The sequence below is a fragment of the Lagenorhynchus albirostris genome, chromosome 8 (assembly GCF_949774975.1).
Source record: "Lagenorhynchus albirostris chromosome 8, mLagAlb1.1, whole genome shotgun sequence".
Lineage (NCBI taxonomy): Eukaryota > Metazoa > Chordata > Mammalia > Artiodactyla > Delphinidae > Lagenorhynchus > Lagenorhynchus albirostris.
Window position 1 is genome coordinate 58,350,237 of NC_083102.1, and position 17,827 is coordinate 58,368,063.

Sequence of the window (17,827 nt, forward strand, 5' to 3'; positions counted from 1 at the left end):
TCCTTAAAAATAATTTTTTAATTTTGAAATAATTTATGACTCACAAGAAGTTGCCAAATAGTACGGAGGATTCCCATGTACCCTTCACTCAGTGCAATGTATGTTATATGTTGTCAAAGCCAAGAAACTCATTTTGGCACAATACCATTAGCTCAGGTGCAGGCCTCATTCAGATTTCATCAGTTTTGACATGCACTCCTTTTTTTTAAAAAACAGCTTTACTGAAATTATGATTCATATACCATATGCCATACAATTCATATCCCGCAAATTCACCCATTTAAAGTGTACAATTCACTGATTTGTCGTAAATTCGGAGTTGTAAAACCATCAACATAATCTAATTTTAGACCATTTTCATTACATCCAAAAGGAAAACCCATACCCATTAGCAGTCACTCTTGATTCTCTATCCTCCAGTCCTAGGCAATCACTAATTTACCTTCTGTCTCTGTGTATTTGCCTAATGTTTTCATCCATTTTGTAGCATGTATCAGTACTTTATTCTTTTTTATTGCCAAAAACCATTTCATTATATTGCTGTACCACATTTTGTGTATCCATTCATCAGTTGTTGGACATTTGGGTTGTTTCCACTTTTTGGCTTTTATGAATGATGCTGTTGTAGACTGTGTTTATTTTTTTGGGGGGTAGTTCTATAAAATTTTATGACATAGATTCAGATAACTATCGTCACAACCAGGATACAGCAATGTTCCATCATTGCAGATAAAGTCCTTCATTTTATCTCTTAATAGTCACACATTTTCCCCAACCCTAACCCCTGGCTACCACTGACCTGTTCTCCATCACTGTAGTTTGTCACTTTGAGAATGTTATGCAGATGGAATCATACAGTATTCAACTCCTTGAGACTGACTTTTTTTTTTCACTCAGATAATGCTCTTGAGATCCATCCAAGTTGTTGCATATGTCTGTAGTTTGTTTCTATTTATTGCTGAGAATTATTTCATAGTATGGGTATATCACTGTTTATTGATTCATCCATTGAAGGACGTTTGGATTGTTTCCTGTTTTGGGCTATTACAAATAAAGCTTCTTTGAACATTACTTTATAGGTTTTTGTGTAAACATTAGTTTTCATTTATCTAAGATAATGTCCAGAAGTACAATTTCTGGCTCATGTGATAGTTGCATGTTTAGATTTTAAGGAAAATTCCAAACTGCTTCCCAGAGTAGCTGTATCATTTTACATTCCCACTAGCAATTTATGAGGATTCAGTTTCTCCACATCCTCTCCAGTGTTTGCTACTGTCAGTAATTTTTATTTTAGCTGTTTTAATGGGCATGTATTGGTATCTCATCATGGTTTTAATTTGTGTTTCTGTAATGACTGATTGTATTAGTTTTCTATTGCTGCCCTAACAACTTACCACCACTTTAGCAGTTTAAAACAGCACAAGTTTATTGTTTTATAGTTCTGTAGTTCAGAAGCCTGACACAGGTCCCATGAGGCTAAAATTGTGGTGTAGGCAGGGCTTCATTCCTTTTTGGAAGATTTATTTCCTTGACTTTTCTAGCTTCTAGAGGCTCCTGGCCCTCCTTGCATCTTCAAAGCCAGCAATATCACATATCTTTGACCCTTCTGTTGTTGTGTATCTCTGACCATAGCCAGAAAAGATTTTCACCTTTTAAGGACTCATATGATAAAACTGGGCCTACCTGGATAACCCAGGATAATCTCCCTATCTCAAGGTCCTTAACTTTTTTTTTTTTAGAATTTTTTTTTTGACATGGACCATTTTTAAAGTCTTTATTGAGTTTGTTACAATGTTGCTTCTGTTTTATGCTTTAGTTTTTTTGGCCCCGAGGCATGTAGGATCTTACCTCCCCGACCAGGGATTGCACCTGAACCCCGTTCACTGGAAGGCAAAGTCTTAACCACTGGACTGCCAGGGCAGTCCCAAGGCCCTTAACTTTAATCACATCTGCAAAGTCCCTTCCACCAAGTAAGATCATATATTCACAGGTTCCAGAAATTAGAAGGTGGACACCATTTGGAGGCCATTATTCTGCCTACCACATTAATGGTAATTAAAATTTTTGAGTGTACATATTTTCCATTCCCTTTGGTAAAGTGTATGTTCACATCTTTTACCCATTTCTAATTGGATTGTTTGCTTTACTGTTGAGGTAAAATACTCTTTACATGTTCTGGATATGAATGTTTCATTGAATACATGATTTGCAAATATTTTCTCCCAGTTTTTGTTTTGTGTTTTTATATTCTTAATAGGGTATTTTGCAGAGCAAGCATTTCAAATTTTGATGAGCTCCAATTCAGTGATTATTTCTTTTATGAATCATGCCTTTGGAGTCATATCTAAGAACTCTTTACCCAACTCTAGGTCACAAAGATTTTCTTCATGTTTTCTTCTAAAAGTTTTATAGTATTACATTTAAATCTGTGATATATTTGTCCAGAAGCAACTAATATTTTCATCTTTCTGCATAATCAGGACTTTCTGAGCAAAAATTACTAGCAACATAGGCTAAAGTTTAAGCATTTTATTCCCATAAATTTCCCTGTATCACTGCTTGAGCTACATACCACAGATTTTTTAATTGAAATTTTTATTGAGATAATTATAGACTCACATGCAGTGGGAAGAGATAATACAGAGAGATCCCTCATACACCTTGCCCAGTTTCCCTCAATGGTAATATTTTGGAAAATTATAGTATAATATCACAACTAGGTTATTGACATTGATGAAACCCATTGATTTTATTCAGGTTTCCCCAGTTTTACTTGTACTCATTTGTATGTGTGTGTGTATTAAGTACTATACAATTTTATCACCTTTGTAGGTTCATGTATCCTCCACCACTGAGCAGTTCCATTACCACCACCACAAGGGTCCCTTATGTTGCCCTTTTACAGCCATACCTCTCTCCTTCTCATCCTTCCTTTCCCCACCTCCTCACAACCACTATTCTGTCTTCATTTTCTAAAATTTTGCAATTTCAGAAATGTCACATAAGTGGAATCATACAGTATGCAATTTGGGGGGATTGGCTTTTTAGCATAATTCCCTGGAGATTCATCCAAATTGTTGTATATATCAATAGTTCATTTTAAATTAATTGCTGAGTAGTTTTCCATGGTCAGTGTAACTGTAACAGTGTAAAAGTTTGTTAAACCATTCACCTGTTGAAGAACATCTGGACTGATTCCAGTTTTTGATTATAACAAAAAAGCTTCCATGAACACTCATCTCTAGGTCTTTGTGTGAGCATAAGTTTTCATTTCTCTAAGATAAATGCCCAGGAATGCAATTGCTGGGTCACGTGATAGTTGCATGTTTAGTTTTTTGAGAAACTGCCAAACTGCTTCTTGAAGTAGCTGTACTATTTTACATCCCTACCAGAAATGTATGAAAAAATCCAGTTTCTCCAGATCCTCGCCAGGATATGGTGTTGTCATTATTTTTTTTTTTTTTATTTTAGCCATTCTGGTAAATATGTAGTGATAGATATCTCATTGTGGTTTTCTACAGTTCTGATGTGCTGTATTTTCATTTTAATTCAGTTGATTTAAAAAGTTTTTCCCTGGGACTACTTATTTGACACATGGATTATTTAGAAGTAGATTGTTTGATTTCTAAGTGTTTAGTGATTTTTTTCCTTTCTTTCTGTTATTGAATTCTAGTTTGACTCCATTATGATCAGAGAACATACTTTATGTGATCTTAATTCTTTTAATTTCTTAAGGTTCATTTTATGATCTAAGAAATAGTCTTTTGTGGATGTCCCAAGCACACTTAAAAAGAATGTGTGTTCTGCTGCTGTTGGGTAGAATGTTCTTATAAATATCAATTAGATTTCTTTGGCTGGGTATTGTTTAATTCTCTTAAATCCTTCCTAACATTTTTTTCTACTATTTCTACTACCTTTTAACAAAGGGATATTGAAGTCCCCAACTGTGATTATGGATTTCTCTATTTCTTCTTTCATTTCTGTAAGTTTTTGCTTCATGTACTTTGCACCTCCCTTTTTCATGTGTTTTAAGCTATTTATACTTAAGGTAATTATTGATATTTCAGAATTCATGTCTGCCATTTATTATGTGCTTTGTTTATTCTCTTTATTTTTCATTCTTCTGATTTTTCCTTTCTTGTCTTTCTCGGTGTTGCTTGAGCTTTTTTTTTTTTTTTTTTTTGTATTCCATTTTGATTTATCTACAGTATTATCTCTTGAGTCTGTCTCTTCATTCAGTTTTTTTAAGTGGTTGTTCTAGGTGTTACAATAAGTATATGCAGCTTATTGTAGTCTATTATCATCAGTATTTTACCACTTCAAGTGTAATGTGGATGCATCACCATTATTTAGGTCACTTTATTCTCCCTCTTTATAATATAGTTGCCTTAAAATATTACTTCTACATACACTGAGAACCATATCAGACACTGTTATAACTGTTAAACATGATTTTTTTTTAATTGCAAGGGAAAATAATCTATTGGACTTGCCCATATAGTTTATCCTTTAAGTTGTTCTTTCTTCATTTTTGATGTTCTTTGTTTCCTTCTGTTATCATTTTCTTTCAGTATGAAGAATTTGCTTTAGCTATTCTTTCATTCTGCTGGGGATAATTTCTCTTAATTTTTTCTTTATCCTCTAATTCTTCTTATTCCTGAAGCATATTTTTACTGGATATATAATTCTGGGTTGACAGTTCTTTTCTTTCAGCACTTGAAAAATTCTGTATCACTTCTTCTGACCTTCATGATTTTTAGTGAGTAACCAGCTGTTATTTGAATCATTGTTCCTCTGTATTTAACGTGTTGATTTTTACCTGACTGCTTTCAAAAGTTTTTCTCTTGTCTGTGACTGTGATGTATTTAGGTATAGATTTTGGAGAGTTTATTCTGTTTGTGGTTTGCTCAGCTACCTGAATCTGTAGGTTTATATCTTTCATCAAAGTTGTGAAGTTTTTAGCCATTGTTTCTTTGAATTGTTTTCAATACTGCATTTTTTTTTCTTTCTTTCTGGGACTTTGATAACATGAATCTAAGATCTCTTGTTATTATCCTATAGGTCCCTAGGGCTCAGTTTATTCAAAAAACATTTTCCCTATGTATTTTTGATTAAATAATTTCTATTAAACTACCTTAAAGTTCACTGATTCTTACCTTGTATCTCCATTCTGTTATTGAGACTGTCCAGCGAGGTTTTTATTTAGATTATTGTATTTTTCAGTTCTAGAATTTCCATTTAAATTTTCTTTACATCTTCTATTTCTTTGCAATATTTTCTGTTTTTTAAAATTTGTTTCAAAATTGTTCACAATTGCTTGTTAAAGCATTTTAGACAGCTTTTTGCAAATCCTGCTCAGACAATTCCAACATCTGTGTTATGTAGATGTTGTCATCTATTGATTGTCTTTTCTCATTTGGTTTAGACTTTCCTGGTTCTTGGTATGACAATTGTGTACTGTACCCTGGACATTTTGAGTATTGTGTTATGAGACTTTGGTTCCTATTAAGTCATCTTCTTTAGCAACCTATTTAGGTTCAGAATGCATATCCTGTTACTCTTTTGGTGTACTATAGTTCAAATATCAGTTTAGTTTATCAAGACTCTGCCATGCTATTCTGATCTGCTCTGCTTCGGTTACCCAGATGACTGTACTGCATCCCACAATCTCTCAGCACTGTCTGAGTATATGGAAGGGTACCACCTCTTTGTTTCATGGCAAGTTTGGAAGACAGGGTTTCACCCTCTGACTCATGTGGCGAGGGTCATCTCCTTGTTACTACTGTGGGCAGAGTAGAAAACAGAGCTCTGCCCCCTTGGTCTGCCACTGCAGTGCCCAGTGTGGTAGGGGAGAGGAGTGGTGCTTTTCCTAATGTTCACCCCCACCCAGAACAGGCAGGTATGGTTAAGGAGTTTGTGTCTTGTTGGATCACCTTTTCCTGGTCCTCTGGCTAGAGAAAGCAGACTTTTCTTGGGGCTGTTTTCTGTCTGTGACTGTTGATGTTTCTAGGTTCTCTAGCATTCAGGCTGAGGTATTTATGAGGCAAGAAAAAACTCAGAGAATTTACTGCCAGGTTGTTCCTCAAGTTCCAAGGTCCCTAGCCACTCCACTTTATTTTCTCCTCCCTTTAGAGTCTTCTATAAGTGTCTTACATTTTTTCCCCAAGACTTTTGTGGTTGTTGTTGCTGTGATTAGTGGGAGAAATAAAATGGAATGTGTTTACACCATTTTGTCTGGAACCAGCAGTCTCCAGAGCAGCACCCTTTGGTTTTTTTCCTCATATTTAATTCCATTTTTAAAATTTTTCTAGGATTCCCCTGAAGTTACCCATTTATGTTTCCCTCTGTGGTAATGGATTTTAAAATCACACATCTTTTCTGTTATTTCTAGTTAATCACTATGGAAGGGAGAGCTTCCACATGGGATCAGTTTGTCCTCTAGAACAAGAGTATAAAGAACATTTGTTTCTGTGAATTTATTTTATGTAAAGGGCTTATAAAATATAAAATTTAAATTATTTAAAACTCTCTTAATAAATCCTGCTTATTGAGAATAACAAAATTACATGCAAAGAAATACTAATTTCAGCAAAAATATATGCATCAATTAATAAAGCATTTAAATGATTAAAACTGGGATTTTTTTTCTAGCTTTATATATATAAAGAAATACCACAGAGACAAAGTGAGCTATTGGATTGAGCTGCTTTTGAGAAATCAGACAGCTATTGATTGGTCAATCGTTGCTATGGTTGACTCCATGGCAACAGTTGAGATGAAAGGTGAATACAAAGGGGGAAGAGAAAGAACTTAGGTGAGAATCCCAAGTAAAACCCAGAGAAAAGAGAAAGAAGAAGGGTCTCAGGGGGACTTCTAAAAAGATTTGTCAGAGGTTTAAGAGGAAGACTGGAGGATCAGTGAGCTCTATATAACTACTGAGATGGAAAAAAAAAATAGTACCATTTTGAAAAGAACCATGGATTGATATTTGTCTTCAACTTAATCATCCATTATAATAATTACTATTACTTACAATTTTACCACAGAAATTAACATGGACTATTTGAGAAACAAAGGTAAACTATGACCGTTGTGGGCATGTAAGGATATTAATTAAAGTGGAAAGATGCCCTATTGCATTAAAGAGTTTATACAAATTATTTTATCTGATTAGTGTGAGTTTAAGACAGATTGATAAAAAGTTTGTAGCTTAGTTTAAAAAAAAAAACATTGACAGGTTTCACCATACTGGTAAGAATGTTTTATTTATTTACTTCTCCATAGCAGTTCAGTCCTTCACTATATAGTTGAAAGTATTAATTTAGAGGTTGTCTATTAAGTCTTTTTTAGTAAATTAAAAGCTAACACGTAACCTATACCAGAAAATGAAGTTTAATTACTTTAAAAATTCTGAATTATATTATTGGAACATAAATGCATTTATGTAACTTTTAAGTAATTACAATAATATTAGTAATGAATAGTAAAACATTACCAAAGATTCTGTTGGATCTAAGTTAATAAATGAATTAAAATTATAATTAGTAGCTTGTGAGCAAATGGTGCTTGAAAACAACAAATGCAAATAGTGCTTGAAAACAATGCCTTAAATATCTCCCATATTTTGTAATTATTAATTAGCAAACTACTCTTTTACAGATTGGATCAAGGAAAGCTTCAGTGCAGCTAATGAAATTATCATAAATTTGAAATTAGTCTGGCCTGAATTAATACTCTATTCTAAAGCTAGAAACTTGATTTACATTTTAAATTTTAAATGCTTTTCATTTTCTTTCTTCAAAACCTTTCCTCAAGTCTAACTGTTTTGTTAATAGTCAACCTTTCCCTCCATGAGACACATCAGTAGTAAATCGAATGAAATCAGGATTCTTTTCAACTCTTTGAGAACTCATTTAAATGACTGGTACAGTCATTTAATCTGGCTTCCACAGCCAGGAGTTCTGTGCACCAGCTTTGAAGATATTTTATGCTACCAATCTTTACTTAAAATGATATCAATTTACACAAACTAGGGAAAGGTAAGAAGTCGTATATTTATTGTCAATGATAAGTTATTTTTTCCAATATTAAATTCTAACTTAAATTCTATAAAGAACATCTAACAAAATCTTTAGTTCACTTGAAGGCTGGATGTGTGTTACCTTTAAAATATTGCTATATTCTATGTTTTCTGTTACAGTAAAAAAATTAAACAGTCCCTGAGAAGAATAAGAAAAATAGTAATATGTATGTGTCAATTATATATCTAATAAAGCTGGGGGAAAATGCTAATGGTAAACTATGTGAAACTATAGTACTTCATTCTTTTCTGTTCCATTTCAAATATTACTTCATACCTAGTATTCCTACATACAAAATCATTATTATTATAGATATATTTTATTCTGGCCATACCCAGGTCACAGCCAGGCACAACTGGGGTGGACTCCTGGAGTTCCTAGCCTAAGTGCTTGATCCTGTGCTAGATACTGAGATGTCAACAATCAATATGATGCTATCAGTCCAGTGATGGAAAACAGATATGTGAAAACATAATTTTTATGGAATCCAAAAAGCAACAATGAAGTATGTTCAAAATACTATGGTAGGGCTTCCCTGGTGGCGCAGTGGTTGAGAGTCCGCCTGCCGATGCAGGGGACGCGGGTTCGTGCCCCGGTCTGGGAAGATCCCACATGCCACGGAGCGGCTGGGCCCGTGAGCCATGGCCGCTGAGCCTGCGCGTCCGGAGCCTGTGCTCTGCAATGGGAGAGGCCACAATGGTGAGAGGCCCGCGTACTGCAAAAAAAAAAAAAAAAAAAAATACTATGGTAGTGCAAAGGAAGAATTTATAAGCCTGAAGGAGTCACAGAAGACCTTCCAGACCCCAGGCCTTGTCTGCTTTCAAAGAAGTATCAACTGAGGGCAATTCTTCATGATTAGAATAATGCAGTTTAATTATAACAATGAGCTGCCGTTTATTGAACTCTTATGTACTAGGCCCTATCCTATACCAAGTAATTAATGTGCCCTGCTTTTGATATAATTCACACAACGATCTCATGTCATAGGTATTTTCATCATCCCCATTTCGTTGATAAGGAATCTGAAGTTTGGAGAGGTGAAATAGCCAGTCAAAGCCACAGAGTTCTTCTAAGATGTGGGGATGGCATAGTGGGGACCTGGGTCCAACAGGTAATGGCATATAGCAGGGGCCTCATTTAATATGTCAGAGTGTGAATGGAGACTGATCTCTGTATGGGGATTTGTTATGTTATGACCAGGTTCAGGGGTGTGGATTACTAAAGGGTGTGTTTAGGAAACTAAGGAAGATAAAAGAAATAAAAGTCAGTCCTGAGGATAGCATCCTAGAGCAATGGCTTTTGTGCAACAGTATAGCTTACTACTACCCCATGTGTGTCTGGATTCAAATCCTGCCTCCATCAATACGGCTTGTGTGACCTTAAGAAAGTTATTTAACCTCTTAACCCTTACTCCTCTTCATTAAAAATACATGAATTATTCTGTGTTAAAACTCAATAGTAACCGCTTAATAAATGTTAAAATTCTTATTATTGACCTCAGAGAGTGGGGTAGGATGAATTGGGGGATGGAGGTCACAAACCCTCAGAAATATTGTGTAAAATTATGCGTGGGTACATAGAATTATAGAGAGGATGGGAACCTATATCTACACACAAGTGTGCAAAAACATCATATTATGCAATAAACTTTAAATCAAGTTAAACTTGACCCCAAGCCCCCATTCTGCCTTGGATGGCAGGAAATCCGAGCTCAGTCATTACTGATACTCTCCCAGCCCCATCCTTGGACAATACAAAGCTTCCTGAACTTTCAGGGAGGCCTCCCATGAATGGATTGGCAGGTTGTGCTCTGTACAACCTCAGGGGGACAATTCGCATCTCAAGAGGCTTGACCACATTCCTGAAACAGGAGGGAGGAAAAAATAGAGCATGAAACAACCCACCAATTAACATTTCAATAAATTATCCAGCCACATGCATTTTTTTTTTTTTTTGAGGGAAGAAGAAAGTCCATACCTTTCATTAGATTCTCAAAGCAAAGAGGGAGTCTGATTTGATCCAGTAAAAGAGATGGGTGTCAAACCTCTGTGCTCCACAAAGCAGGAAAACATCACATTTGCATTGATTATAGACCCTTTTCATAGTGCTGACACATCTATGAGCTTTGAGTGGCCTCATTATTTTTTTATTAAATTGGGTCAGGGTGGGGGCCCCCCATTCAACCTAAATGCAGATGGGGTCATTGTGACTGAACCGCAATATACACAATAGGTAATAAATTCTGGGAAATGAAATCTGTCATCAGACCCCTCTTTCACACAACAGAAAACAAGATGGGGTATAACATTGGGACTTGAGGCAAAAAAGTCTCCAAGATAAAGAGCCAGAACTGCATTCATTGAGTTATAAAGCATTTGGGCGGGGGGGGGGGGGGCTCTTCTTTGGACAGAACAGGAAAGGGCCAGTATTGATTCAGTAAAAAGTATGTAAAACTACTGAACAGAAGACCATGTACGTAATGGAGGGAGTTTGTGAAATACACAATGATTTTGCAAATAAATGTGGACACCTGAATAGCCACTTCATTATCAGCCTCATCTTCAAATACAGGGGGAGAGAAAGTGCTTTCTGAGGAGTAGTAGAAAAAACACTCAGGTTAATGAAAGTCATATCTGTCATTTTAAGTGCTCATTACAATGGTTATTTTTACCAGCATTTAATTTTTATAAAATTCAATTCATCAGACCTAGATCCATGATTAATCACCTAAGTATGACTAGACAAAAAGGGGTACTAATAAACAGTAAGAGAATGTCTAAGTCCCATTTTTAGCATTGTTCTTGCACTAAGTAGTGTCCACTTCTTACATCCCATTGCCTTTGGAAGAATCTGCAAGTCCCTATTTCATGATAGTTCAGTTTAGTCTTTTGTCACATTGATTTCAGAGTTCTTTAATAATTAAAAAAATCAATGCTTTCAGAGTTCTGACATGTTATACAATCGTACTTTACTTTTTTTTATCATCACAGAAATATCATCCATCCATAGAGATAGCTGAAGATCCTTCACTAATGTGCATGGTGTAATACAAAGTACATGAAATTTGAGTTAGATTCAAATTATATACCCTGTTTCTTCATTTGTTAAGTGGGATTACAGTACCTACCTTATAGTACCACAGGTAATATAAGTAAAATGTCAAACACAGTGTCAAGATATGGTCAGTATTGAATAAATAGTAGTTTTCTTCAAAGTAAAAGTACTAGACAACTGATAATGAAGACTATTTTATCTTGTGAGTTCTAGAACTGTGGAATTTTTGATCTGGAAAGGCCCTGAATACAAACTTTTATTTTACAGATGAGGAAACTGAAGACCCGAGGAGGTGAAAAGACTTGTTTAAGGTGAAATATCTAGCTTTCTCATTAAGTAACTGTTTGCTGAATGAAGGAATAACATTACATCATCATCAGAAACCAGTTTCCTGTGTGCCAAGTAATGATCTATCTCTTACAAGCATGGCCTATGACCACGTGTGACAATGTGGAATGTAAAAGATGAAAAAGATTGATAAGATTTGTATGTATCTTCTTCTTAAATATATTTTTCATTGAAATTATTGAAATCTATGTATTAATTGCACTTCACACTTAACTAATTTAACTTGTCTATTTAGGTTAAAAATGGCATTGATTTATTGTTCTAATCAATTACCTACTTTTATAATTATTATATATTACATATTTTAAAAAAAAACTAAGTCACACGTGGCATATTATGACAAACAGTAGGCCATTTAATTGCTGGTTCATTGTCCAGTCATAAAAAAATAGAATTGTTGGAAATAAATTCATTAGTATAAAATACAGTTAATTTGGCATATTTCTGATGTTCAGAAGTTAGTAAATTTTATTTTCTACTCTATCAGTCTTATCAGATTTATATACAGAAAATACAAAATGGTAGATTTCCATATAAAAGAAGAAGGCATTATGATGTATGAATTTTAAAATAGTGGTTTCCTAGAAATTGCACTGAGGCAGCCCTGCCTTCCTGGGGTTATTCAGCAGCACTTCAGCTTATATAATTACCACACTAGCCTGTCTTACAGAGCCCACAAGGCACCCAGATGGTCACCATGGCAACAGATTCTGAATCAGAGTAGCCCATCCTAATACAGTGCACAGAGCTTCTTCTCGGAAAAAGTTTTTGGTTTTTGTTTTTAATTTTAAACACATTCCCCCAAATTACAGGTATACAATTTCTGAATTTTTGTTCTAGTTTCGTTATAAGTGTAATATGACCATTAAATGTCTGGGCACACAGTTTCTTGAAAAGCGAAGAAAATATAATGCAGATATTTAAATACAGATCACTTTTTCATTCTGGGCACCATTTTGAAAAGAAGAAGATAACATTTCAGAATAAAAAGCACCTGAAGAAATAGTTGTGGGAGGAAATTGACTCTCTTTGATCTTTATGTTGCAGTAAAAGCTCTTTTACGCTTATTTTTAAGACTCTTAAAATGCATAGATCTAAGCAAATAAAATACTGTTTTTCCATTAAAATTTAAAAAAATGAACAAACACATGTAGCAAGGGCCACATTTATAAACCTTGTGCAATAAAATTCTCTTTTGATCTATCAAGCAGAGAGTACACAGATTTGCTCAAGATTCCCTGTCTACCCCTGCACCGCCAGGAGGACAGTAAAGCCTTGCAGAGGCTGCATCAGCTGCTACTTTCTCATTTCTTGTTTGCTGTGTGGACAGACATTGCAGCTGTGGTGACTGACGGTAAGAAGAAAGGCTGATGATAATTTTCGCACTTCCCCATCCATTAATTCATTTGAAACTAAAGGTAGGGTTTTCTTCCCTCTCCACCGCCCCCCCCCCACCAATTAGGAAAGATATTTATGTTTTATTTAAAATTCCTTTCTAATCTATCACCAAACAAGAGAAAGAAATTCACACATAACTCATAGTATATGACCCTGTTTACAAAGTAAGCTCAACCTTTTGTTTGTTTTCTTCTAGAGCTTTAAATTCAACTCCTATTTTATGCCATATTTCCATTTTCAGCCATCATTGATACCAGAGTGACTTGGTTCTTGATGGCCTCTTTGAAATGTCTCCTTTTTTCCTTTCCCCTTTGGCTCCATTCTTACTGTGTTTTCTGAAGTATCTATCCTGCCCGAATGCCAGCAGCCCTGTGACTTAGGGAAGAAGGTACATTTAATCCATTCTACAGAGGAACAGATGCTCCCTTCAACGAACGTGGCTGGCCTCACAGAAAACGGGCCTGGAGTCTGAGTCAGTTTTGATCCCCAGAGCTCCTGCTTCAGGGCCCATGTTATTTTCCCTTCTCTTTCCTGTGGGCTTCCTCCTTTGCAGAACAATGTGGATTCCAGTTCCTGCTTTTCTAACTACTGGAAAGAGGAGGAAGGTCAGGAGTGGCCGTGTCAAGGACCCTTGACACGCTGAGGAGGCCCCCTCTATTTCCACAGCCTCTGGTATACTTAAAAATGAAGACATGCCAAAGTAGGGTTGTACTGAACTTAAAATATTTACACTTAGCAATTACTTTTGTAGGAGGAACAGAGGCCCTCCAATGCTGTTAGTGTATCTCTGTAAACATATGTATCTAACCTCATTTGGAAATATAAACAAATGTCTGAATTTTTGGCCTGTAATGAATTTGAAGTCCTGGCCCAGTACCCTCTTGCCTCAGTGGAGGAATGCCCCAACCCCCAACATGAACTTCAGGGGTCCAGAGGACAGTGATGGTAGCAACAGAAGATTTCAATTGGGACAAAGGTGGCAGGTTAATAACAGCTAATACCGTAGAGCATTTACTGTGTACCCAGGACAATTCTAAGTATTTTATGTGTGCTAACATAGTTTGCTTTCTTAGACCGCTACTACTGTTATCCACATTTTTATACATGAAGAAACTGAGGCACAGAAAGATTAAATAACTTGCCCAAGGTTGCACAACTAGCCATGGTACAGAGTCTGTACTTTCAAGCACTGTGCTACTCGATCTCTTACTGAATGCAAAGCAGCAGAAACCACAAGGACCAGAGGGGGAGTGTGAGTGTCCTCAGACTCACAGCAAAGGGTGGTGTGTGGTGTGTGGTGGTAGGAGAATGACACAATATCACTAGTAAAACTAGGCGGGGCTCAGCAATGCGGTCCGTTTTGATTCTACCCCCGTCAATCAAATGATGGGGTGGTTGTCCCCAGGGCTGCAGGAGGTGGGGAAACAAGGTTGACCCCTGCACTCATATTCTCTCCCCATAGGCCATATGATGTGTTTAAACCGTAAGTGCCACTTTTCAGTGACACCTGGAATCAGATCTAGCTTCATAGGCGTGTGACTTGGGCAGTTGCCCAGAGCCCTGTGCTCTGAAAGATCCAGCACTTGTGTTAATCCTCTGTTGTCACCATCTTGAAAGACGTAGTAATTTCTAAACAGGAGATCCCATATTTTCACTTTGCACTGGGCCTTGCAAATTATGTAGCCATTCCTGCGTGGAGTCCTGAGCAATCTGGAGAAGTCTGTACCTCCGATTTACCAGGAGAGACAAGGTTCTATTTCCTGTGATTCCTCTGGAACTGCAGTGCTATAAATCTGCAGTTGCCTGTTAGTGGATTTGCATTTTACTGCAATGTAATGCTTGTCTTCACAGGGGAAAGCAGTCAGCTCTCACTAATAGGGGCTTTAAGGATGTTCTGCCTAGGTCCACGTGCATAGCCTTGAGCAAAAAGGCTCAGGACAGACTCCAGATTCAACAGCGGGGCTAACTACAAGAGAGCCTCTTTGCAGAATGATAAAACATTAACACCTCAGCTAGATTTGCAGCCGGCCCCAAGCAGTGCTCCTGCAGACTCACACGGGTCCAACTGTACAATTTCAGCTCACGTCCTCCTGGAAATTTCTATTTCCCTCCTCACAGTGTTTGTAGAATTTAGCCATGCTATAGTTAAGTCAAGATTTGCCAGAACTTGTAGAGAAAATTCAAACTGCCTCAGTACAAGGAAGCTAATCTGATAAATCCTCCATTTCCTCTCTCAACCCTCCAGCAGTCTGGCACTAGAATAAATGATGGCTCACCAGTGGCGAGTTTCCATGGAATCAGTCGCTCCTGAGGCCTTTTCTGAAGTGAAGGGCAGTGAGCTGATTCTCTGTACCAGGGCAGTAATGATACCAGTGAGCAGAAACTATGTGGGTGGGGGGGAAAGGCAACTTCTCACAGAAGACAAAAAGGGAATTTTGTGCCTGTATCTTTCAGAGGAGCCAGAACCCTCATATTCAAGGAGATATTGGGGAGGGGCTGAATTAATAGTGATAGCCAACATCTTCTAGCATTTACTATGCCCCAGATACCCTTGTAAGAGCTTTACATATGTCAACCCAGTTAATCCTCCCAACAAGCCAACGAGGTAGGTATTATGATGATGTCCATTTTAAAGGTGAAGGACCCGAGGCACAGAGAGGGTAAGCAGTTAAGTCAGGAGAGCAGCTGCGCGGCCTCGGCCGTAGGAGCTACAGGTTCATCCAGGACAATAACAGGCAGTGAGGAGTTCCTGGTGGGGCCGGCTGTGTGTGCAGCTGCTGAGTCTGCGTCCTGTTTGTCCTCACAATAAACCCCCATTAATGAGGGAAGCACGATTGGTCTCCATTGCTCTTGCAACCTGAAAGAGCCTATAGAATACAGATCCTATTGTGAATGCTTTTGTAATTTGGAGGTTTCTTCTTCTTTTTTTTTTGTAATAAATGGAATAATCAGCCCCTTAATGTATCCATAGGGAATTCAGGAGAGGGATGAAGAAGCGGCTCCTGTTTTTGAGGCATTTGCAATCATTGTTGGAGAGACAGAGCCAACAGATGGGGAACAATAGTGAGAGACTCAAGGGCTGGTGGAAGCGAAGGGTGTGGGAAATCAGAGAAGGGAAGGTGTTTACTCACTGACTATCAGGTTAGATGGGATGGGGGATGGAAAGAAGAAACTGGGTGGCTTTGGACACATTTCCTCTTTATACTTCACCTTCAGCAACTGTAAAATAAAGCCATAAATTATCTCAAAGACTCTTCTAGGATTTTTCAATGAATCCTGACCTTTTCTGTAAAGCTGGCTTTTCATGTGTGGTATTTGCTAAAAGCAGAGGCACACCTATAACAGATAGGGCCCAGACTGTACATCACATGATCAGGTTGATACAGTTTCCTGACCTCACATTAGCTCCCAAGAGCATACGTGTCCTGAACTGTAGCCCATTAGCTTTTCTTGGCTATTCAATTGAATGATTACCCCAGCCGTTTATATATATAAACGGCCATTTGTATTTTTCTCTGTTTTTTTGGCCAAAATATAAAAATAGGATATACATAGACTATAGCACTTAATAATATCTTATATGTTTTGATATTTTAAAGAAATAAAATTTATCACATGGGATAGTCAGTCATCTCACTCATTATCATTTAAATTTCTTTTCTCGGGTCTTTGGTTTTGTATATTTCTTTCAACATTCTAAGTTACTGTAGCCCCCAATAGCTGGTTATGATCACTTAACATACAGTTTCAAATCAATGAGGTCTGTGATGGAAATAAAACAAATTCTAAAAACTCATTTTTATATTATATGCATACCATGTTTTCAACAGCAAATTTTTTTTTTTAAATTCAGAACAGGCATGTGGTTAAGATAAAAATTATCTGATGTTCCCAATCATTGAAATATAGAAACCATAATCAGGGAAGGGCTTAGGAGGTATTTTTGTGGTATGATCCTTAGGACGAGGTAGCTTTCTCTAACCTGACAAATATTCTATAGAGCCCATAGACTAATTGTTCTTTAAGTGTGGTCCCCAGACCAGCAGCATTGGCACTGAACAAATTCTCAGGTCTCACCCAAACTTAATCAGAACTTTGAGAGTTGGGGCCCAGCAGTCTGCAATGTAACAAGCCTTCTAGATGATTCTGAAGTACCTTAAAGTTTGAGAACCCTTATCATAATTCAGGCTGCCAATAGAATAGAATAAGTCATCAGTTATATTTAATGACTATCTTTACTTACATAGTTCTCCCTATGCCCAGCTGGATACAGAATTTGGACATAAAATTACAACCCAGAGTATTGGCATTCCTCAGTGATTCCCATCGTTGGTGGGGTTTAACATGAAGTGCTCTATTTGCATTCAAGGCCTCCTATAGTTATAGACCCAAATCAGGTGTCCAGTGTTATCTTCTATTTCTCCGGTTGAGATTCTTTTTTAATAAATTTATCTATTTATTTATTTATTTTTGGCTGTGTTGGGTCTTCGTTTCTGTGCGAGAGCTTTCTCTAGTTGCAGCAAGCGGGGGCTACTCTTCATCGTGGTGCGCGGGCCTCTCACCATCTTGGTCTCTCTTGTTGTGGAGCACAGGCTCCAGACGCGCAGGCTCAGTAGTTGTGGCTCACGGGCCTAGTTGCTCTGCAGCATGTGGGATCTTCCCAGACCAGGGCTCAAACCCGTGTCCCTTGCATTGGCAGGCAGATTCTCAACCATTGCACCACCAGGGAAGCCCCGAGATTCTTTTTATTTTAGTAAAATTGGATTACCATTCTCTCCCTATGCCCTCACTCCCTGCCATCAGGGATAGTTGACATAGGTTAAGACTGGGAAGGGCCTTCAGTGAGTGGAGATATAGGGGAGAGCGCATTCCTAGGTGGTGACACAGTGTAACCAAACACCTAATGTTTTTCGGTTTCTATCAAAATCCTATGTCAAATATCATTT

The 17,827-nt window shown here is 37.2% G+C and overlaps 1 protein-coding gene across 1 annotated transcript in view; it reads left to right on the forward strand.

Annotated features, from left to right (window-relative positions):
- ASB4 (ankyrin repeat and SOCS box containing 4) overlaps nucleotides 1-17,827 on the forward strand; it is a 121,796-nt gene that overhangs the window by 26,389 nt on the left and 77,580 nt on the right. Inside the window, exons 4-5 of the mRNA XM_060157054.1 lie at nucleotides 11,403-11,446; nucleotides 12,695-12,837. Coding sequence (XP_060013037.1) covers nucleotides 11,403-11,446; nucleotides 12,695-12,837 — 187 coding nt within the window. The remainder of the gene's footprint in view (nucleotides 1-11,402; nucleotides 11,447-12,694; nucleotides 12,838-17,827) is intronic.